This window comes from Vanessa cardui, chromosome Z (genome assembly GCF_905220365.1).
Source record: "Vanessa cardui chromosome Z, ilVanCard2.1, whole genome shotgun sequence".
Taxonomy (NCBI): Eukaryota; Metazoa; Arthropoda; class Insecta; order Lepidoptera; family Nymphalidae; genus Vanessa; species Vanessa cardui.
The window spans coordinates 4,812,433-4,836,417 of NC_061154.1; the positions used below are offsets into that span (position 1 = coordinate 4,812,433).

General features: G+C 33.2%; 1 protein-coding gene across 1 annotated transcript in view; it reads left to right on the forward strand.

Annotated features, from left to right (window-relative positions):
• The first annotated feature begins 912 nt into the window (after positions 1 to 912).
• Positions 913 to 23,985, forward strand: part of LOC124543285 (EF-hand calcium-binding domain-containing protein 1-like) — a 28,026-nt gene continuing 4,953 nt past the window's right edge. Inside the window, exons 1-4 of the mRNA XM_047121446.1 lie at positions 913 to 1,104; positions 1,489 to 1,558; positions 8,052 to 8,232; positions 10,535 to 10,645. Coding sequence (XP_046977402.1) covers positions 984 to 1,104; positions 1,489 to 1,558; positions 8,052 to 8,232; positions 10,535 to 10,645 — 483 coding nt within the window. The 5' untranslated portion in view covers positions 913 to 983. The remainder of the gene's footprint in view (positions 1,105 to 1,488; positions 1,559 to 8,051; positions 8,233 to 10,534; positions 10,646 to 23,985) is intronic.

The window sequence follows — 23,985 nt, forward strand, 5'->3', positions numbered from 1 at the left end:
TAATGTATATGTTTCAGCTAAGAATAATGATACTTCTGCGAGTGTCACACTACGAAATTATTAAAAGAAATTAGAGAACGTGCGTTGTTTTGTTGTGTGCGGGACAGCTGCCCTTGGCATTCACGAAATGAAAAATCATTGTAAATCTCATCGAAAGAGTCCGCCGTCTGTGACACATGCTTAGTTTAGGCCCTTTTACCCATTAAATGGGTGCGTAATCCTAATGTTTCCATAAGTTAAGGATATATTGTTCTTACTTACTAGAAAAAAAAATATATTAAAAACATAATAACAAAAATAATGATTGGGGTATAAAATGGTTATAGCAATGATTACAATTATTTTAGATTTACTATGTTATGTACTTTATGTGATAAGTCTCAAAGAACTGACACTTCATGAACATAGAAAAGATAGAAGTAAATACAATATTTTTTAATTCGAAGTAAAACGTTCTGCCAAACAGCAGTACTCAGTATCGTAGTTTCGATTTAAAGGGTGAGCCAGTGACTACATGCATAAGGGACATAAAATCTGAGTGCCCAAAGTTGCGATATAAGGAATGATTAATATTTCTTACAGCGCCATTGTCTTTGGATGGCTTTGACAGCTTACCTACCTACCTATATCATAAAAAAATCTCGGAACCACATCTTCATGCTCACATACGTTCCATAAGGAACAGCTGTAAAAAAATAATTCCATTATAACTAATGCAAATAGGCTGTAGGTATGTCAGTCAGATGTTTTTTTAAATATATTCTGTACTGTGTTGTTTCTTTCCTTTTCTTTTATATGTATAAATTTATTTTTGTTTCATTTCATCTGTAAATACTTATATGACAGTTCATACATACTTTTTGGTGTCATTGTTAAATGTCAATTTGTTACAAAATTTTACGACATTAATTATATAACAATAACTATACCACTTTTAATAAACGAAATTCATTTTTTTAACGGAGATTTCTTGAAATACCAATATGTCGGCGTCCCTAGATTCAGCCTTGGATCCCATGGAGGAGATAAGGTTTAGAAAAAAACATGGTACAATGTGGATTGAAATGCAGAAATACACACATTTTACTTTTGATGAATTAGAACGTAAGTGGCAACATTAAAATTATATAAAAAATGGATAACGAAAAAGCTGAAGCAAATAAACGATCCAAATATTTAAGTCTTATTATTTTTTGTCCTATTTGCTGCCGAAACACTTGGCCCTTGGAGTAGTGGTGCAAAATCATCGTTAAAAGTATAACACCTCGCCTTATTCTCCTCCACTGGTGACAGGAGAACTGATTCGTTTTAATTACCTAGAGGACCGGAATTGAGATTTAACGGGAAAATACTGATAGCATTCCTGCCAACATTCCACGCGGTCAAGATTATTTCTGTATAAATTAACCTTAATGTATTAACATATTTAAAGATCATTTCCATTCTGAAACTGTAAACAATAAGCTAAAACTTGGATTTTATTTTCAGAAATTATGATCATATTCTTCAAAATACAGAAACGTGATGAGAAGCCCGCTGGAAGTGATTTGATATCCAGGTAAAATAACATCTAATATTTCAAGTGTTTAAATAACCGACATACTTGCATCGCAGAAAGACATTCCATGTCTGTGGCCGTATACCAATTGAGTGAGCCAGTGTAACTGTAGACACAGGAAAAATTCGTTTTGAAGGTCGCGTTGTCGGTGGTGCTTGGGTATCAACCACATATAACCGGTATATCAATACGGGATGGTTAATATTTATTACAGCGCTAATGTGTAATACTAACCACTACTACCACTGTGGACCGCATACCATCTAATGGTCCATTTGTACATTCGTTGAACATAATAAAAAAATATTTATTAAGTTGAGTTGAATTGCATAGAAGTCACTATATACTAGCGCCATCTAGAAGCGAGTTACAAACAACGTGGGCGGTGTAGAAAGCTTTATAAAATGAAATATTTATTTGTCAACCGAAAGGTCAAGAAATTAATCTTAATATATCTTTTTAATAAATGTCGAAGGAGTAGGATGCCGAACAGGTGGGTTTGGTGGTTGATCCGACATTTGGAGGACTATGTGAGCAATAAAAATGTATATAAGCTGTGGTTCATTCACATATATTCATAATAAATTGTTTTAGTTAGGAACCACCAAACTAACCACTAAGATGCTTTCAATAAGATTTATAGCAGTGGTTCTTAACCTTTTTCGCTGGTGACCCAAAATGTAAATATATTTTAAGGCTGCGACCCTGACTTTTTATATTATGTTCCAGTGATATTAAAATAACAGGAGTTTATTATTTAGTGCAAATAGACTCATTGTGGCAAATCTTTCTTTTAAAACTTTATCACTATATTCAGTGATAGAGTAAGTAGGTACTGTTCTGAGCCGAGTCAAGAATGACAGCGATTACGGTGTTCACCATGTCTTTTCAAAATTTCTGCAACCCATCCCAAAACCGCCCGCGACCCGGATTTGGGTCGCGATCTGAGGTTAAGAAACGCTGATTTATAGTGTAAGATTTATATTTCCGAATATTAATAAACGTATTATGTTTATTGGATATCTGGTACATGAAGCCTCACCACGCGGGTGTACTGAATGTTTCTGAATGTTTAGAAATAAAGAATTAAAGACAGACAGTCACAAGAAACACACTATTTATAAATATTAAATATTTGCATCCGATGTTCACTATATTGGGGACTGCTACAACAAAAAAGGGGGAAAAAAGTATATAGATTTGTTTTTCAGATAGGTATACCTGAATGTTGTGAATGTTTAATATTAAGGATTAATTGTAACAGTTATCTGTTTGTTTGTTTTCATTATGTTGCAATAGCGTGGTTTTCGTACGTGCTATTGGATTTCATACGGTACTGGTTTGTTTTTATGGAAACAAAAGGCTAATACTTTCGGCGTATGATATATCAAGGTTACATAAACTATTTCGATTTTAGAGAAATATTGATATAATGCTAAAATTTCTTTATAAATAACGTTCGTATAATATAATTGATGATAACATTTTATCCCCTTGATCGAAACTGGCGTGGGATTTTTCTCTGATATGATATTTGTAGGAATATAATTATAGCCATATAGTACTCCCGACCTTTGGTGGATATTAAAAGTTTTCTGATACCGTGATTTTCTAACCTTGAACTTGTGACAGTCCGTAGGTTAATATTGTTCTGTCTACTAAATAATTTTCTATCTTACAATAACTACAAATAAAGGATCACATTCATCATCATCATTATGCCAGCTGTAAGACATCCACTGCTGAACAGGCCTCTCCCAATGATTTTCACCTTGAAGGGTGAGTAGCGGCCTGCATCCAGCGATACCCCGCGGACATGACGAGATAATTGGTCCTTCTTGCATGGGGACACCCTAAGCTGCGCTTGCCGGTACGTGGTCTCCACTCGAGAACTTTTTTGCCCCATCGGCCTTCAGTCCTTCGAGCAATGTGCCCTCCCCATTGCAACGTTAGCGCGTTGACTCGCTTCGCTACGGTTACCTTTGTAATCATATTGATCACATTATTTATTGTCTATTTCAAACTTAGGTTCTATAAAATAAAATAATGGGAAAATTACATATCACTTGAATCAGTAGCTCATAAAGAAAAAAACCTCTTGATTGCATTATTATAACAGTACATATGTAACATGGTACATATGTAATAATCATACATCCATTTCCAAATACCCTTGGTCACGGCGTTTCGCATGAAGCTGGGCCAACTTGGGTAATTCTTTTTTTTGTTGAATTTTACTGGAATTTGTCAGTGTCACTTAGTGTTTTGAAATCTTTATTTCGATTTATCCTATCTTTAATTTAATATGAAACCTAACGTAGTTTATGGTCATAATATAATGTAATATTTGCCTTTCACAGTCATGACATTTAATCAGCTTTCGATTTAATATTATTCCATAATCCACTCGAAAATCAAAGGTCGCTTTTGAACTTAGGCAAAGTGCACTCCACTGCAATACCGATTTCAATTAGTTGCCCGGTAAATATTTCATTTCGCAATCGAAATATAATCCACAAACAGATAATATTATTCTATTTGATATGTAAGTGTATACCACGCTTAAACGATTACAGTGACACGTGTATGTATTTTTGTTAATTCTATTGCTATTATTTTATCATCGATTTCTGTTAAGCGCATTATTGTAATGAATTAATCTGTTGCAAGGGCAATCAACAGATATTAGCTTTTGTGCATTTTATTTTGTAGATTAGTGGCAAGCTCGTCTGGTATGGTAAAATATCTGATATTCTTCCGCTAATCTACTATACTTTATATGGTTATGTTCCGGGTCGAATGGTGAGTGAGCCAGTGTAACAACAACAACAGCCTGTAAATTTCCCACTGCTGGGCTAAGGTTTCCTCTCTCTTAGAGGAGAAGGCTTGCAAGATATTTCACCACGCTGTTCCAATGCGCGTTGGTGGAATACACATGTGGCAGAATTTCTATGCACTTAGACACATGCAGGTTTCCTCACGATGTTTTCCTTTACCGCCGAGCACGAGTTGAATTATAAGAGTAACAAGGGACGTAACATTTTGGTTACGATATTTGCTGGCGCATTGATGATGTTAGGAATGGTTATTATTGCTTACAGTGTCGATATTACGGGTAAATGAATTATGTTTGTACCAATCCACGCGGTCCTAATTTTTCTAATAACTATTTTTAATTTTGATTTGAATAATTTTTTTACAATTTTTATTCATTCCAAATCTCGCTTAAAAAGTATTTGTATTGATCTGTACTGCGATTCTGTACGAGTCCATTGCGTTCACATTCGTGGAATGCTGATAATCCAATTACGATGCTACGTCAGTCTGTATCCTATAAATTTGATAATTATTATTGTCAATGTCACGCGTCACATTTGAACTTCAATTGTTACGGATATGAAATGTGAGCAATACATATATCGAAATTCTCATCAGCGTCCTGGTGCCCCTAATGTTTGGTGTTGACATTATTACATAGTATAAAACAAATTCGGTTACCTCTGTCTGCCCTTATGAATACTCTTAGATCTTTAAAATTACGCAACAGATTTTAATGCGATGTTTTTAATAGATATAGATTCGAGAGGAAGTTTTCAAAATGCGTATAATCGAGATATTACTATTATTATTATTATTAATATTAATAACATGACAGTTTAAAATGTTCAGTATATAGAAATAATAATTTCGTGAAATACGGTAAACTCAATGGGAACTTATTCACAGGCAATTATTACTAAATGATAAACTTTATTTATAAGAAGCAGAGCGAGACAGGTATCTAACATTATCTAGTATTAAATTATTTACTGCTTGAGATCTGAAAACAGAACTATATCTGTTATGTCTACCGCTACACTTAGGGGATGAATGTTTGCGTTGCAATGCGGATTTGACTTTAGACACTCAACCAGACCTCGTGTTATAAAATATATGTATAATATATAATAATATTTCAAGTATCATCGACTCATTTTGTTAGTAACACAAAAAAAATTAAATGTCTATGTTAGTACTTAACCTAAGGCTATCTTAAAAAAATATGAATCTAAGATAAAGTTATAAAGGTATGGCAACTATAATAGCATGAATCAACTTTTGAAACTTGGATACGATCACCATCATATATATTAGTACGGTCGTTTGTCATTGTTATATTTTTTTATACGTGCAGTCAATAATCTGACAAAAGTCAATACAGTAAAATGAAATTTCCTTTTATTTCGATTAATTGCCTCTGGCACTGTAAAATAATCCGAATAATATTCCTTCATTATTGGATGTGTCTACTCGAATAAGCGCTAACGGATTGTCGCTGCACTTTGGAAATTAACTAGTAGAATATTATTACTTTGTATTGATGAATAAAATTTCATGCGATTTTTTTACCGGAGAATGTAGGTGATTTTATTTTATGCAAACGAACGCGTGACTTTTTGTTAATGATATTATTATGTAAAATGCGATTTGTCAACAAAGCTTCAAAATAAATTCTATTTATTATATAGCAACAAAATCACCACATAACCAATATGAAAGTAAGATATGCGTATATCATTCATTCGACACCCCGAGGCAGGCAAGGCCGCCTATTTTGCGAGCGTCAATTAATTAAACATTACTTGGTGGTAGGGCTTTGTGCAAGCCCGCCTGGGTAGGTACCACCCACTCATCAGATATTCTACCGCTAAACAACAACACGCAGTATTGTTGTGTTCCGGTTTGAAGGGTGAGTGAGCCAGTGTAACTACAGGCACATTGACGATGTAAAGAATAGTTAATATTTCTACAGCGTCATTGTCTATGGGTGATGATGACCACATACCATCAGGTGGCTCATATGCTCGCATGACTTGACAATCGTGCTACGGACATGTGCTCCCGAGTTGGCACCGGTCTTAACGCGTCTTTTCCGGCAATCCTACACATTAGGCGTCGTCCCGAATTCCTGGAAGACAGCTTTGGTGCATCCGATCCCTAAAAAAGGCAACCGCTCAGACCCGTCCAATTATAGGTCTATAGCCATCACTTCCTTGCTCTCCAAGATAATGGAGTCCCTTATTAACTGCCAGCTCCTGCGGTACCTAGAGGAGAATCAGCTGATTAGTGACCGCCAGTACGGTTTCCGTCGGGGTCGCTCAGCCGGTGATCTTCTAGTTTACCTTACTCATAGGTGGGCTGATGCAGTTGAGAGCAAGGGGGAGGCATTAGCAGCCAGCTTGGACATAGCGAAGGCCTTCGATCGCGTATGGCACAAAGCGCTTCTTTCGAAGCTTCCTTCCTATGGGCTTCCCGGAAATTATGGATTACCTAATTGGATTACCAGCTTTTTGGCAGATCGGAGCATCAAGGTCGTTGTCGACGGTGCATGCTCTGACTTAAAATTCGTCAATGCTGGTGTTCCACAAGGCTGCGTTCTATCACCCACTCTGTTTCTTCTGCATATCAATGATTTGTTGCAAATCGGGAACATTCATTGCTATGCAGACGACAGTACCGTTGACACCTTATACACCGGCCGAGCTAATATTTCTCGGGAAAACGTCGAAGAGAACCGGAACAAACTTGTGTCTGAAGTCGAGTCTTCATTAAACGAAGTCTCGAATTGGGGCCGGCTAAATCTGGTCCATTTCAACCCCAAAAAGACGCAAGTTTGCGCGTTAACCGCTAAAAAGACCCCATTTGTCGTATCTCCACCATTTGAGAACATTCCGATAGCCACTACAGGTAGTATCGGAATACTTGGCGTTGATATTTCGAGCCTCGTTCAGTTCCGCGGTCAATTGGAAGGCAAAGTAAAATTGGCTTCAAAAAAGCTGGGCGTGCTCAGCAAGGCGAGACAGTATTTCACGTCGGCCCATCGCCTAAAACTTTACAAGGCGCAAATTCGGCCTCACATGGAGTACTGCTCTCACCTCTGGGCGGGTGCTCCCCAGTACCAGCTCCTTCCATTTGACCGCATCCAACGTAGAGCGGCTCGAGTTATCGACGATCAAGCCCTTTCCGATTTCCTTGATCCTTTGGCTTTGCGTAGAGATGTCGGATCACTCTGCATCTTCTACCGAATTTTTCACGGGGAATGTTCCGAGGAACTGAATTTAACCTTCGGACATCTCGTCAAAATTCTAAGTTTCACCCGCACCATCTTGATGTCCGAAAATCCACAACAGCGCGATTTCTTAGACATTTTCTGCCTCGCACAACCACTTTGTAGAACCAGCTTTCGTTTTTCCGAACCGATACGACATGGGAACCTTCAAGAAAAGAGCCTACTCCTTTCTCAAAGGCCGGCAACGCACCTGCAAGCCTCCTGGTGTTGCAGATGTCCATGGGCGGTGGTAGTCACTTTCTTTATTCAATATTAGTGCAGTTTGCGCAATAAAGGTAAACGTAACACTTTCTCAAAATGGAGTGGAGGGTTGATCAGTATTGTAAGACACTTTTAGGACTTTTTCCTAATACTTTAAAGGTAATTTACGTTATAATGTTTTAGGGCACATTTCCGCGATGTTCTTCACACTGGGCTCGGTATGACGGACGCTTATATGATGGAGCGCGTCATGGTCGCTTTGGACCGAGGCACATCCCCATATGTGACCATGACCACATTTGCTAAAGCTATGTCGCTGTACCTACGTGGTGACTTAGAGGAACGGATAAATTATGCCTTCACGGTTTGTTACGTTAAACTATAATTATTGTATTATTGTTGTTATTATTGTAACATGCTTCGTTACTCTTAGGGCTAGTTTATCATTCTGTAAACCCGGCGTCGTGGGTTCGAATACTGGGTTGGACCATAATTTTTTTTGACGCTAGTAATTGGCAGTGATTAGTCTCCAACTTTAACGTGGAGCTCCAGTGTAATAATCTTAATTCACAAGATTTGGTCTATGTAACTAATAGGATGTTTTCGTTAGAGAATTATAAACTATGAAATTTGATAAATGTTTATATAAAGATTTTGATTTGGAATCATAAGAGCGCATTATTAATTTCTTATATTAAAATTCAAAGTTGTTATTTAGAGTAATCCGTATATTACGATCATATGATCTATAGGCGCCATTGTGTGCCGTCAGATAGGCAAAAACTGACATTTCCATATATTTTGGCAATTTTTCTGGCAAATTCAGAAACGTTGTTTACCATTTCTGGAGTTTTAATGCTAGTATTCGTACATTGCACATATATAATAGCGCTTGTAATTCATTATTTTCCCAAAAAGCAACAAATATTTCTAGCTGTTAACTTTGAATGAGTGCTAGCCTTACATAATCAACTGTTGTTTTTATCAAGGTGATGTCACCAAAATGGCTGACAACGTCTTTGTAATATATATAAAATAAATAAGGTTTAAAATTTTATTGAATTGAGTGTTTATTCTGCCGAAATATATTAGGAAAATCAACATTTTGACCTAGCTTTTCAAACTTCGTAGACCCTTTTGTTATTTTACAGTGTCAATGCTCGTTGATCACTGCTTACTGTCAGTTTGCCTATTCGCCTGATCACGAACCTATATCATAAATTACCTATTAACGAGATACTAATGTTCGTATTTAGATAGTTTTCGAAGTCAGTTTTTAGTAAAAGCTAGCTAGCTAGTCGAGCCAGCTGTATAATTTTATAGGCGCTGCATTTTCAAATGAAATGAAATGTTGTTTGCTTGCACATTAGGGCCGTTTGATAAATGCTGTAAACTAAACTGGAATTTACAGGTTCATAAAACCTTGGGTTAACGTTATTATATGGTTTGTAGACTTAATTATACTTATAAATGAGTTAGTGTATTAAAATAATATTAATGCAAGGAATATATGAAACATTTCTGACTTGAAAATTTTAATACATGTACCTAAACGCAAATATGATAGGTATTATCGAAATGGTCTAGTGGTAAAAACTTGCATCTTAACCGATGATTGGGTTCAAACCCAGACAAGCATCGCAGAATTTACACGTGCTTAATTTGTATGTTGTAATTCATACCATTCTCGACGGTGAAGGAAATTATCTTGATAAAACCGGCACGTGTAGTATTACAATGAGATTTTCATAAAATCAAAATCAAAAATCAAAATCAAAATAAACTTTATTCAAGTAGGCTTTTATAAGCACTTTTGAATCGTCATTTTACAATTAAGTGAAGCTACCACCGGTTCGGAAAGTAGATTCTACCGAGAAGAACCGGCAAGAAACTCAGTAGTTACTCTTTTTTAACATTTAAAAAATACAACGTCATGTTAATTAAATACAATTATTTCAATTAATGTATCCTGCTTGGAAGTCAACAGGTATTAACTCCACGCTTTTTTATCATCTACAAAATCTTGTTTCGAATAGTATGCTTTTTCTACCAATGTATTTTTAACAAACGATTTGAATTTACTAAACGGCAAAGTTAAAAATTTCTGCGGAATTTTATTATAGAAACGGATACCTTGCCCCAAGAAGGATCCATTGACTTTGCGGAGTCGGAAACTTGGCGTTATAAGTTTATCCTTACTTCTAGTGCATATACAATGATTATCACTGATTTTATCAAAGTGATCAATGTTACTGTGAATATACATGATATTGTTGTAAATATATTGCGACGCAACAGTAAGTATTCCTACTCTGTTAAAAACATCCCGAAGAGAGTCTCTAGCTCCAAGATTATAAATAAACCGAATAATGTTAGATGTGCCAACCTACCAGCCAACCTTGCTGCCTTGCTACAGTGTAGTGGAATTAACTTCAAACTCTCTCTCCAAGGGAGAAGAGGCCTTAGCCCAGCAATTGGATTTTCACAGTCTGCTACGTTTTTTTTTAAACAAGTGTTAGGTAGGTCTTAATATTACTATTTTTTTCTACAGTGAAACTTAAAAAAAAGTAATTAAACACGCAGATATTTTTTTTAAGTTTTTTTTTAAAGAAAATCAACCGTATGTATTTTTAATTGCTTGGTAATAAATGTATTTTTTATTTCAGTGTTACGATTTACTGGGTGAAGGGCATTTAAGGAGGGAGACCATGTATCAATTGATGAAGAAGAGCTTAGCGAAAGCCTCAAGGGATGATGATGTCGAGGAGGCTGTTAAGGTAGTATTTCTTATTAAATATAAAAAAAAATGAATCTTTCAGGAGTTAAATGTAATTGGCAATTTATGTAAGATTATGACGTCATGCAATACCGCATATGTCCATAGCTTACAAAGGTTTGTAAGCGATAGGAACCAGTTTTTGTCGACCCGCTGGGCTCTTACAGAGTAGTCTGAATCAGTACGCGAGACAAGGTCATGAGGCTTTGGTGTGAGCCGACGCGCAATCTTCATAAAAGGACAGGTAGTCAGAATTAATAAGATTTTTTTTTATAATCATGACTCACTATTAATCCACCCTAACATCAATTCTATATAACAATATATAAGTAGGCATTTCATTTTGTACAAATAATATTCACTATTTATTTACAAGTGATAAGTTAATACATATTAAAATTATAATTCGTGGGCGAAAATAATTAGGTATATTAATATCTGTTTTTACGAATATATTATTATTATTTACATTACGTATTGATAAACGTATTTACAATTTGCAATTTAATTTTTTCAACAGATGGATTATGCCACTTTTATTTTGAACAAACTGATACAGTAAAATGTTATAGGTAGTTAATAAAAAATACTCACTACACTACGCTAAGTAACGCCATCTATGTAATAATATTAGAACTGTTGCGATGACTAGGGGTAACATATTTCAAAGGCCTCCCTTACGTAATTCTTGATTGGAAGAGGTTGTTCAATAGATGGCGGTTGTGGGCTAAAATTGCTGATCAGTTATATGAAAAGCTAAGCTATAAAAACGAATAATTTTGATACTTTGATCGAGGTAGTATTGTTTAAAAAATTAATAATAAATATATCACAAGTAAATTGGCAAAATGTTATTTTACGAACATTTCAACAAAAACAGACATTAGCCCGTCTGGGTAGGTACCACCCACTCATCAGTTATTCTACCGCCAAATAACAGTATTCAGTATTGTTGTGTTCCGGTTTGAAGGGTGAGTGAGCCAGTGTAACTACAGGCACAAGGGACGTAACATCTTAGTTCCCAAGGTTGGTGGCACATTGACGATGTAAGGAATAGTTAATATTTCTTACAGCGTCATTGTCTATGGGTGATGGTGACCACTTACCATCAGGTGGCCCATATGCTCGTCCGCCAGCCTATAACCATAAAAAAAATATTTGGGAAAAATTATAATTGATTTAATTTATAACATGTTGATCGTTAATTATATCTGCGTAGCGTCACTCGCTTTCAATTATATATGATAAAGCGTCATGTTCTGAGATAGTTTTATACAGAACTATCGACCCGTCCCGGCTTCGCACGCGTTTACTAATCTATATTAATATTATAAAATGTGAAAGTAGCGCTGTCTGTCTGTCGTGCTATCACGAACAAACCGCTGAACCGAATTTGATAAAATTTTGGTGTCAAAGGACATAGGTTACTTATTTGCCTAATACATGACAACCAACACCCTAAAACTCTAGCGAAGCCGCGGACGACATCTAGTATTAAATATTCTACAGAATGCCTTACAACGGTCACAATTTTTCAGACAATTTATCGTCAGCCAGGTTATCCATAAGAGATAGACATATACAATTCTGGATATTTTTGGAGATAATTTTAAGATGCACAATACTGTAGTATATTATTACGATCTATCTCTACTAGAAAGGTTCAGCTAACGTTTGCAACGCAAGCGCTTAAATTGTACTTATTTACGACATCACATTAGAAACTACTAAAATATTATCAGTGTTTCTTTACTATATTGTCTATGTATTATAAACAAAAACCATCCTCTCGATTCACTCTATCTTAATAGATATTTTGAATAAAAAAACGCATCCAAATTCGTTGCGTAATTTTTAAGATCTAAGTATACATAATGACAGACAGCGGTCAGCGACTTTATTTTATGCTATGTGCAAATGAAAAAAGTTTCATGTGTAAAAAGTACCCATTAATAGACAAAAACATGCTAAACATGTGAACAAAATTAATAATTATTACCAAGGCTAATGATGGCTCAAGCCATTATTTGGAGACCCACCTAAATTTCCTATTATTATAGTTTTTTGGTATACGCCATTTTCCCCACAACGAAATTCTATATATATAAATCAACGATTAAAAATGCCGATGTTGAATCATTAGATTCCACAGAATACTTATTTAATTATAGCTGTAAGCCAAAATAAATCTTTCGTATAAATATTTCAAGGTGAGAATTCATCATAATAATAGTAAACATTACAGTAACACTATCACCTAAATTTAACAAATTAAAACTTTACAATTAGCTGTAAGCATTAGAGACCATCCTGATTATACACGCTGTTTTTAATTGGATGATTAGGTTAAACATTTTAATTAATTGGCGTCATATGTATGCCAGACTGTATAAATGCATTCAACAATTACCTAACAAATTAAATTATGCACATTTTAAAAATACATTACGTATTTTAACAATGAGATCCCTACTAAAAAAAGTGATATCATTTTGTATAGCAGTACAAATATTCGTAATTTATATATCAGCGGCATAGTATCAAATTACACGTATTTATTTTAGTATAAACTAGTAAATGTTCATCCCGTATTTGATGGCCCAGTGGTTTGTACGCGTACGTCTTAACCGATGATTTCGGGTTCAAATCCTGGCAAGCACCACTGTGCTTAATTTGTGTTTATAATTCATCTCGTGCTCGTCGGTGAAGGAAAACATCGTGAGGAAACCTGCATGTGTCTAATTTCAAAAATCTGCCACATGTGTATTTCACCAACTCGAATTGGAACAGCGTGGTGGAATATGTTCCAAACCCTCTCCTTCATGGGAGAGGTAGCCTTAGCCCAGCAGTGGGAATTTTACAGGCTGTTACTTTAATTTACCGTATTTAAAAAGCTTTCATATTTATATTCTGCTTTGAACGTACACATAAATATTGATTTCTACATTTATAACTAAAAAATTTACGGTCTATCAATAAACATATAAATAATCGTTAACAAAACCAACATCTTAAGAGATGATTTACTTACATAACAGAGCCTTAAAGATCAATTTCCGCTCAAATTTCGCCAATGACGCTCTCTAATAAAAATTAATTTACCTTGTTTACCCGCTGTCTTCAATATTTTTCTTTCTTTCGTAAGCATCAAATTACAAAAAAAAATCTCAAAAATAGAAAATATTAAAAATATTCCATTCAAACTTTCATCTTAAGTTTCACTCTCTTAGATGATGAATTTCCAAAAAACTTTCAACGACTACCTTTACATATAAATAGACACCGATTTTGCTTACCTAAGTTATATCAGGAATTCTGTTTAAGTTATAAAATAAAGGTTATATCAGTCAGACAATTTCATACATTTGTTGTTCGGTAATAATCATTTTAATTGAAACAAGCGTCATAAAGGACATAATACAATTTACACATAACGGTATTTGCATAAATTTTGATGTATTGTTAGTAAATGAAGGTAAAATAGTGTGGTTAGTATGGCGTCGTTCTATTAATCAAAGCGGTTAGCTTACAATATTGCGGGAACTTGACCTTGGATTATATTACTGATATGGTATTTGTTGTTGTATTGAAACGAACTCAACAATTCGGCTTTATGATTTGGCAGTGTTACGTTCCAATGTTTTGGACAACACTTATATCCTCACTTTGTTTCTGTCCTTTTCGCATGTTTTTTATGATCTCTCGAAATATAATTTTGATAGAATAGTATAAATATAATAGGAATAGTAAAATGGATGGAGAAGTAGAAACAGAGAGGAGGGGAGAGTATTTGTTTTTGTATGCAATTACGTTTCACATTCTGCTGCGCATTAGACATCGTATATGAAGATATGGTTAGGAGTCATAGAGCCGTAAACCCAGCTTTATAATGCAACTTTATGTGGAGAGTAAAATTATAGAAATTAAATATTATACAACTAACATTAATGACTATGTCAATAATTTTATTTTTATTTATTTTAATTACATTAAATGCTTAAATATATATAAATATGAACTATAACTAGTTGCTGTACAACTCTTGACCGCGTGGAATGGTGGCAAGAATGCCAGCAGCATTTCCCCGTTGAATCGCAATTCCGATCCTCAGGTCAAAAAATTGTCAATTATTGAATCATTATCAGCATCAGCGCAAATCTCAAGTTTTCCTGAGAGCACTATTCTTGGCATTATTATTTATTTGATAAACTTTAGTGGAAGTTTGAAATAGAATTTTTGTCCAAAAATTTCAATAACTATCTTCAATGTAAATAACTATGATCGTATGTGGAGAGCTACAGGGAGGATTACAATTTTAATGTAAATGTGTTCTGGAATATTTCAGACACGCATACATTTGTCAATGTACTAACATTGTATATAGACGTAGAACTCTCGGTGGCGTACTCTGTTTGGCCTGAAGACAGCCTCATTTCCTGCTTCTCCATAATTAAACTAAAGTATCGTGATTGTTGGGCATATTCCATACTTGTTTATATTTGTATCACCTCGTCTCCACAAGACCCAATAATGTTGCAAAACAAACGCCGCTCTTGAAAGTATTCCAGATCTACAAATCTTATTTATCAAAATCTTATTAATTGAGTATGAATTAATTGGAATGTTAGATTTTGACCTATTATGTGGTGTTGTGAGTGTTGCACACTTTGACAATACGATCTCTAGCAATTCAGGGATGTAAAGATGTTCTCCGATAATTCAAAAGAAAAATCATTTAGATAGCATATATTTACGTATTTACTTGGGGTTGCCTTTAGAATGCTGTTGCTGGAGCTTGGTGTGTAGTGTAAATAGCAGATAATTAATCAGTCATCAATAAAGACATAATTACTATTTTTTATATTGACAATGCATCACTAACTTTGGAATCTGGTCTCTTGGGCTTCGGTTTGAAGTTTGAGGGCAACCTTCAAACCGAAATACTATAACATTAAGTTTTGCTATTTGACTCTATCTGATGAGAAGGTGGAATCAAATCAGATGGACGTGCACCACCATCAAATTAACGGCATTTGACACAGCTCCAGAAAGTATTTGAATAAATATGAACTATTGGCACGAAAAATAAATTAGGAGTTAATAATTGAGCAACGGACAATAACCTTAGAATAGCAATGATTCTGTTTGATAGGAATTTGTTGATTGGTGTGATATTATCATCATAATGAATATGTTGCATTTGAGTTTGAATTTTTAATTGAACATCTTGACAGATATGCTTTTATGGGATTAGTTAATATTAATTTCTTTTTAGGTTTATCATTAGAAAATTTTATTTTAGCCGGTCATCTGATTTCTTATTTACGTTAATTAATCTAACCTTATTTAAAATTATTTTTATGTTGTTATTTTTTTATAAAAAAATAACTTTTAGAATATAAAGCAAGATTTGTCTGCGAATCGTGTTGATTTGATCGGACGTTTCAGGGTTAAAACGACCGTTCGAATGGTTGCGCTTATATATGATGTCGTTTAGTTTTGATATCGTATTTTTCGTTTACTTTGATTTCTTCTATATTTTTTATAATAACTTTTATTTATAAGACGTAAAGTTAGGACAGAAAATACAACCCAATAATATTTCTGTTTTCCATTTAATTTGAAATCATTCTGTTTCCGTATATTTATTTTAAAAATACGTTGGACTGATACTTAATGTATATGTCTAAATTATGTTATTTCTTGCTTCAATAGTTAATAGTTAACAAGCAAATAAATATTGCAATAGTATGCGTGATTGACGCTCGTGCTTACATGAGGTCTTAGTGTGCGTGAAAAGACTGAAAATAAATGCAAAAACATTTTATTATAAATCAATAATAAATGCCTTTTGGTTTTTATTGGAAATATGCGCTTGTTGTTATTTAATTGTATTTAAAAACGTTGGTAAGTGAGCATCACAGATAGCTCATGCTCTTATATAACTCTGATTCGATTATGAAATAATAATTATCTACAAATAATCATATTAAAAATGTAAAAGTAACTTTTTCTGTTTGTCACATATTCATGAAAAAACCGCTTAATCGATTTTGATGAAATTTGACATGAAGTAAGCTTGAACCCCAAGGAATATCAATCATATAATTATTTAATTTAAGATGCGATAAAAGGCAAAAGTTCTATCATATAAATAGTCAACAAAAAACAGTTCAGTATATTTCCTCATTTTTTTTGTTATTCAATATTTAATATCATATAATATATTGCAAAGTAATTTCACGTCCACATGCTGAAATTCCCAAAAGTTCAACACGAGGCAACAATAAAGATAGTTACACATTAGCATAGCGTTTCCTATTCATCTAATGTTTCCGCGATGTGGCCTCAGAACAAAAGCTTTCACTGACAACGCAAACATAAATTATTCAATGTTTTTGTCATACGATTAAGGGCATTTCGTATGTTATATCTCATACATGTATAATTGTGTTCATTTGGATGGTTTCCTGCAGTTTGTTGTTGACACTAAGTTTATTCTAACTTATTAATTATGCCAGCTTCCGAACTATGATTTTATTTTTATGTTTTTTGTATATATGAATAAAAAATGAACCGTATGCTAATTTAGAACAAAAGCTTTTATGCACCTGTAAGCTCTTTTTTGTGATATGTGGTGTCAGCTTTGTTCGAATATTGAAAATGGCTTTTGTTTGTGAAATAATATTTAGTTTTAAAATAATTTTCATATCCCATTAATTTCAACTCTGTGATGTGACCTCGTAATGAAGAACGAGTTAAACATTTGATTTGAATAATTTTCCTATTTATACTTAATGAAAATGCCTCCGAGATAAGATAGAGATGGTCTAGGTAACATGTAACGTTTGTTTGTTCTAGAAAGAATGGCTCCCGAATACCTTATTCAAATTAATTTTGTTGATATGAGTACTTTATTAAAAAAAAGCCATCAGATAATAGTTTGAATAAAGTCTCCCCATAATGTTTTATTATCATTACATTTCTATTCACGTTTCAAATCCTAATTCTGCAGTTAAATAAATAAAGTATTTAACAATACCTCTCTTTATTATTTGTTATTACTTATTTATTGTCTCATAATAAATTTGAAATAGTAAGTCATTTTTACTTTTTTGTACAGGTAGCTTCCTACCTATGTCTTAAATGCATTCAGCTATATTCACCATTTATATTTTTTTTTTTTATCTTAACTATACAATACTGTTGGTAATGAAATATTGACCAAATCGCTAACCATATAATTATTCAACAAAACGGCGTGTGTTTTTTTAGGAAACCTGTCTAAAATGCAAATGTTTTTAGAGCATAAATAGTAGAGCCTGAAGCTTAAAAGAAAAAGCTTCCGCTTTAGTCCGCGTTGATGCATCTGAATTTTTATGCAAATAAAGTGTTACGCGAAACACGGCCAGCTCGATTGATCCTCGTAAATGTAATAATTTTTCAGACGAATAGAAAAATACACACAAGCTTTTAGGTGTACATTTTAGCCAGCGAGTAATATTTTTATGTGAATAAATACAAACTTAGACTGACTTGAAATTGAATAAGACTAGAGTTATGTTATATAGTGTGAGATTGAATATAAGTTATCATTTATAAATGTAATCGACTGCATCTTTAGGTAATTGGTTTGTAATGTTGAAAATCTCGAAGATCTGGATTTAAGCAATCGTTTGAACTAATTAAATGTTTTCGAATTAATCTCTTGATAAATTCTTAGTGTCTATGACTCTGAAAACATGTTAAGGTTGGCACGTATGCTCTTTCTTGTCGTTGAAGTTGTTGTCCCGTTGAATTATAAAAACAGAGATTCTGAATGTCAGAATGTATTATGGTATGTGAAAGAGTTGCAGTACTTCATTTCTATATATATTTGTACTACATATAATATAATAGCTTTCAGTAATCTTCGCGTTTCAGCTATCATCGTGTTTCTATCAGTTATCGTTATTTTTTAATTGCCTAGTATTGCTGATTCTTGTGTTTTTATTTCATCCATTTAGATATTAGTGATTTCAAATCTGTTAAGCATTCATACAGTCATAATAATGTGGTAAAGTTATTTTTTTGTTTTAACATGTCGATCGAAGAATATAGGTATATCGAAATTAATAATTAATTATTTTACCTTTTAATCCAGGTAAAATTATTTAAAATTAATAATTTTACCTGGATTTATGACCAATACAAAAATGACTTAGAGATATCTCTCTCGTATGTCGAAAATTGAAAGTATCATATTTATATCACCATTCAAAAGGATACTATAATCTGTTGATGAGCTTACTCAAACTTCATAGCGAGTTATTGTATAGAAATATATGCTTAGCCTCCAAAAAGGCATTTCTTTTATAGAATATACGTATATACTGATACTAATAGTACCTGAAGGTGAAATAGGAGAACTTTCTGGAAAGTGAAATGTCAGATTTCCTTACAATTATGACAATATGTCTTGCGAATCGATTTATTAGAAGATTTTCATTGCCTTCATGGTTTACAATCCACTACAAATTATAACAAAAGCAATTATATAGTGTAATTTTAGCGTCTTCAATATGACTACAATAATATGTAGCATTATACTTGATATTTATATTACAGAGGTTTACTTGTTGAAATCACTATCTTGGATGGATTTCAGTAACAGATTCGGTGTTCCGTCTCACTTCTTCCGTGTTAGATAGAACTAGCGCGCACGGGAGATTTTTGTCACGGTGACTATTTCGTCACTCTTGTCGAGTCCATGAATATGTATGGAGGTGCGCGCACGTTACGACGTGACAATTGGGTGACATTTGAGTCCGCTAGCGACAAATTTGTTACTCTCGTCGTCAGTCTTGCGCTATCTGCACTTTGACTGCCGACTTTGGCGCGCGCAAATGGCGTCACCATCTTTTCAAAACGTAAGCATTCGTGAAGACGATACTGATAATGATGTTCTAATGAAAGAAGTGGAAAAGAGACCAGCTCTTTATGATAAAACATTGGAAGAGTCTTCAGATATTCACGTGAAAATTAAAGTGTTTTTCTGCCGAGTCTCACGAGTTCACAGAGAACCGCCGTCTCTTCGAAATCCACAGTGGCAAATGACACTTCGATTTCGAAAATGTTTTGTCACTGTCTCTATTAATGAGCGCACTCCACTTTGGAAACGTAACGTGATAATGACAAACACTTTAAAGTCACCGTGACAAAAATCACCAGTGCGCGCTAGTTCTTAAATAGACTAGTATAGTCTAACGTCGTGAGTGGTAGTATTATAACATATAGATCCTAAATATATACTCTCTTTAGTTTTCTATAATAAGGTGGATCCTGATCGATAATCTCATGTAATGTATCAATCTTAGATACAAAATTTCAGCATACGCCTGCTGTCGATCATTTGTTTTTAAAACATCGGAATATTAATACGAATATTGCCTGAAGGCAAAATAGAAGAAATTTACGGAAAAATAAATGTAAGATTTTCTTACAATAATGACAATATGTGTTACAAATCTGTTTATTACAAATATATATTTTCATTGCCTTCGTGGCTAACAATCCACTAGAAATTTCGATAAGGACAATGATATAGTGAAATTTAGCGTTTTCAATATTAATACAATATTTTATTGCATTATTATTTATATTTGTCCCTGAGAAGTTTTTCACTTGTTGAAATCCGATAAAAACTCGAGTAATATTATTTTAGCTGCAATTTTTATACATATGAAATTATTGAACAGCGTTGAAGCAGGGAAATGAATTTTTATCTCACTGTTCACTGCATTCTTCTTCAGCGTCCTTCGTGAAAATATATCACAATGTTTTTTAAAGTATTCAAATCAAATCAAATCAAAATAAACTTTATTCAAGTAGGCTTATACAAGCTCTTTTAAATCGTCATTTTACAATTAAGTGAAGCTACCACCGGTTCGGAAAGTAGATTCTACCGAGAAGAACCGGCAAGAAACTCAGTAGTTACTCTTTTTTAACATTTAAAAAATACAAAGTCATGTTAATTAAATACAATTATTTAAATTAATATATCCTGCTTGGAAGTCAACAGGTATTAACTCCATGCTTTTTTATCATCTATAAAATCTTGTATCGAATAATATGCTTTTTCTACCAAGGTATTTTTTACAAACGATTTGAATTTACTAAACTGCAAAGTTAAAAATGTCTGCGGATTGGTAGCGCTGTCTCTATTTTAACGCTCTATTAAGACGTTTGGTATACTGTTGTGTTTTTGATGTAATATTTAAATATTATCAATTGAAAATCATCTATAAAACGATTGTTATGATTCTCTTGTAATAACTATACTTAGATTTTTTTTATGGGATAGGTTGGCGGACGAGCGTATGGGCCACCTGATGGTAAGTGGTCACCATCACCCATAGACAAGTACACTGTAAGAAATATTAACTATTCTTTACATCGTCAATGTGCCACCATCCTTGGGAACTAAGATGTTATGTCTCTTATGCCTGTTGTTACACTGGCTCACTCAGTTAAGTTGAGCTCATTCACTTTAAAACTATTGTTCTAAAAACAAACACATAGAAAATAATCTTCTCAAAATATCTTTAAATCTCGTATGATATATAAATTTGGTACATTAACTATATTTATGTCTATAGTATTCATCTTATAAAATATAAAGTTATAATATGTTAACGCTCTTAAAGCTCAGCGTCAGCAAAGTTATATTCGTTTAGTAAAAATTTCAGAACAAAGAAGAAATATTGAACAGAACCAATTCAAGTGAAAGAAAGTAAGCTAATCTATATTACTTTACGAAATATCATATCAAAATGGTATTATCAGTAAGGAAATATGTTTGAAAAATAACAGAGGAAGAGTTGAAAATTGCTAGAAGGTTCATTATAAAATAAAGAAATGGTCGCTCTATGTATTTAGCAGTTGATCTTCCTACGTGCTAATATTCAGCTCTTTTAATTGATGGAGCCCCTTCAAGTTTTATTTTTATCTATAAAATATAATAATATAAAAATTATTTCAGTTTATAATATAATAATTTTATACATAACATAACATTTGAGCGTCTGTTTGTAATATTAAAATAGCCTTTTTTACTCAATGCATATGTATGTATACACGGTACATATACCAAAATAACATTTTTTACAATTTTTGTCTGTCTGTCTGTTTGTTCCGGCTAATCTCTGGAACGGCTGGACCGATTTTGACTGGACTTTCACTGGCAGATAACTGATATAATAAGGAGTAAATAAGGCTACAATTTTTTTGTTAAATTCAAATGCGTACACGTCGCGGGTACAGCTAGTTTGTGTAATAAATAAAACTTAAATTTACGTATAGTCTAGAATAATATACCGAAAATATAACTTGTGTGGCTTCTGTAACAGCCGTAACAGTTGTTCACGTGGTTGCTAATTGACATCTGTCCATTGCTCATGGAGCTTGAGACATGACTTGCATAATTTAAATCGTTGTTAGCTCAAATATATCATGTTCAGAATAATTTCACTGCCCGCATATATTTTGTAAAACATATGTTTCTAAAATTGTGGTCTCTATTAACTCTTAATTTAACCTTTTATTTTTCAATTTATGACAACCAGCGTTTTATAACTCATAATTTGAAGACTATTATTAAGTAACAGTATTTCTGGTTTTATTTAGTCTGAAGGCAGTGCTAATTGTGAGCTCTGTGTGTAAGAATTTTAATTGTTATAATACAGACGATATCAGTTATTGTGATACTTTAAACTTAAGCATATGTAATTTCAGTAGTTCGGGATTGCCAAAATAAAATTATCGTTTTCCAATGATGCTTCAATTTTTCTATACTTTGTGAGAATGCCACACTATCGTCCAATTGTTTTAAATTGACAGCGCAATCATATTTATAATAAGAAATAGAATTACATGCTAGTATTAAATGCTACGCCATATAAAATAATATTAATTACAGTTTTACAAATTATTGATCAATAAATTACAATAATAATTGTATATAATAAAGTAAATTCAATAGCTTATGCTATATTCATAATATGCAATAGTAATGTGACATAAATTATGATATAGAATCAAATGTCATAACACCGTATTGAAGGCTAAGGTTACTCTCGTAACACATAACATATTATATGAGTGAGAAAGAGTGCGAATGGATCATGCGATAAAGATTTCACTCGTCCGATATTTCAAAAACAAATGAATCGACGGCAGGCGAATGCTCAAATTTGTATCTAAGATTGATAGATTACATGATATTGTCGGTTAGGCTCCACTTTATTATAGAAAGCTATAGAGTATATAGATTTAGGATCTATATGTTATAATACACCAATGATGCTTTGCCTCTACAACACGATCTTGATACTGTAGAAAAATGGTGCGATTTAAATCACATGCAACTTAATACAAGCAAATGCTTTGTGATAAGTTTCACACTCAAAAAACAGAGCAAGATTGTATTTGATTATAGCCTTAAAGGTCAAAATCTAATGCGTAAGACCTCTGTCAAGGACTTAGGAGTAATTTTTTATGAGAAATTAACCTTTAGAGATCATTATGATAGCATTATAACCAAAAGTTACAAACTGCTTGGCTTCATCACTCGATCCACTAATGACTTTAAGAAGCCCACTAGTATTAAACAATTATATTACTCTATAGTTCGGAGTATACTCGAATATAATTCAGTAGTTTGGTCACCCTATTATGGTGTTCATCGCGACCGTATAGAAAAAGTCCAGAGGAAATTTATGAGGATACTCTCCTACAAACATCTGAAGTATCAGCAGTTGCTGCACTATTCTGAGAGTTTAAAATACTTCCACATGCAATCCCTTGAATCTCGCAGAACATATTTCGATGTTTCATTTCTACATCAAACCATCCACGCTTGTATTGATAGTCAAGATTTATTGTCCACTATCAATTTTAACATAAACTACAGATTTAGAAATCCTAAAACATTCAATATCAATCCATCCAGTATTTAAATAATGTATCCCATAATAACCCCATTGCGAGAATGTGTCGTACTTACAATGATATTGCCGCTAATAATGACTCCATTGACATTTTTGAGAGTAAGTTTCGTATATTTAGAAGGTGTTTGACGAATTCAATCTTTAAGACTTAGTATGTAATATATTTGACATTGTTATGTAATATTATTTATAAAAAAAATTTCTGCTATTTTTTAAACTTATTGCCTAATTTCTCAAAAAATTTAATATTCGTGTGATTTTTTTTTCTTTAATTTTTACTTGTAATAGCTTCAGCCTCTGTTAACTGTGAATTAATGTATTCTTGCTTGATGTGTACACAAATATTAGGGTGTAA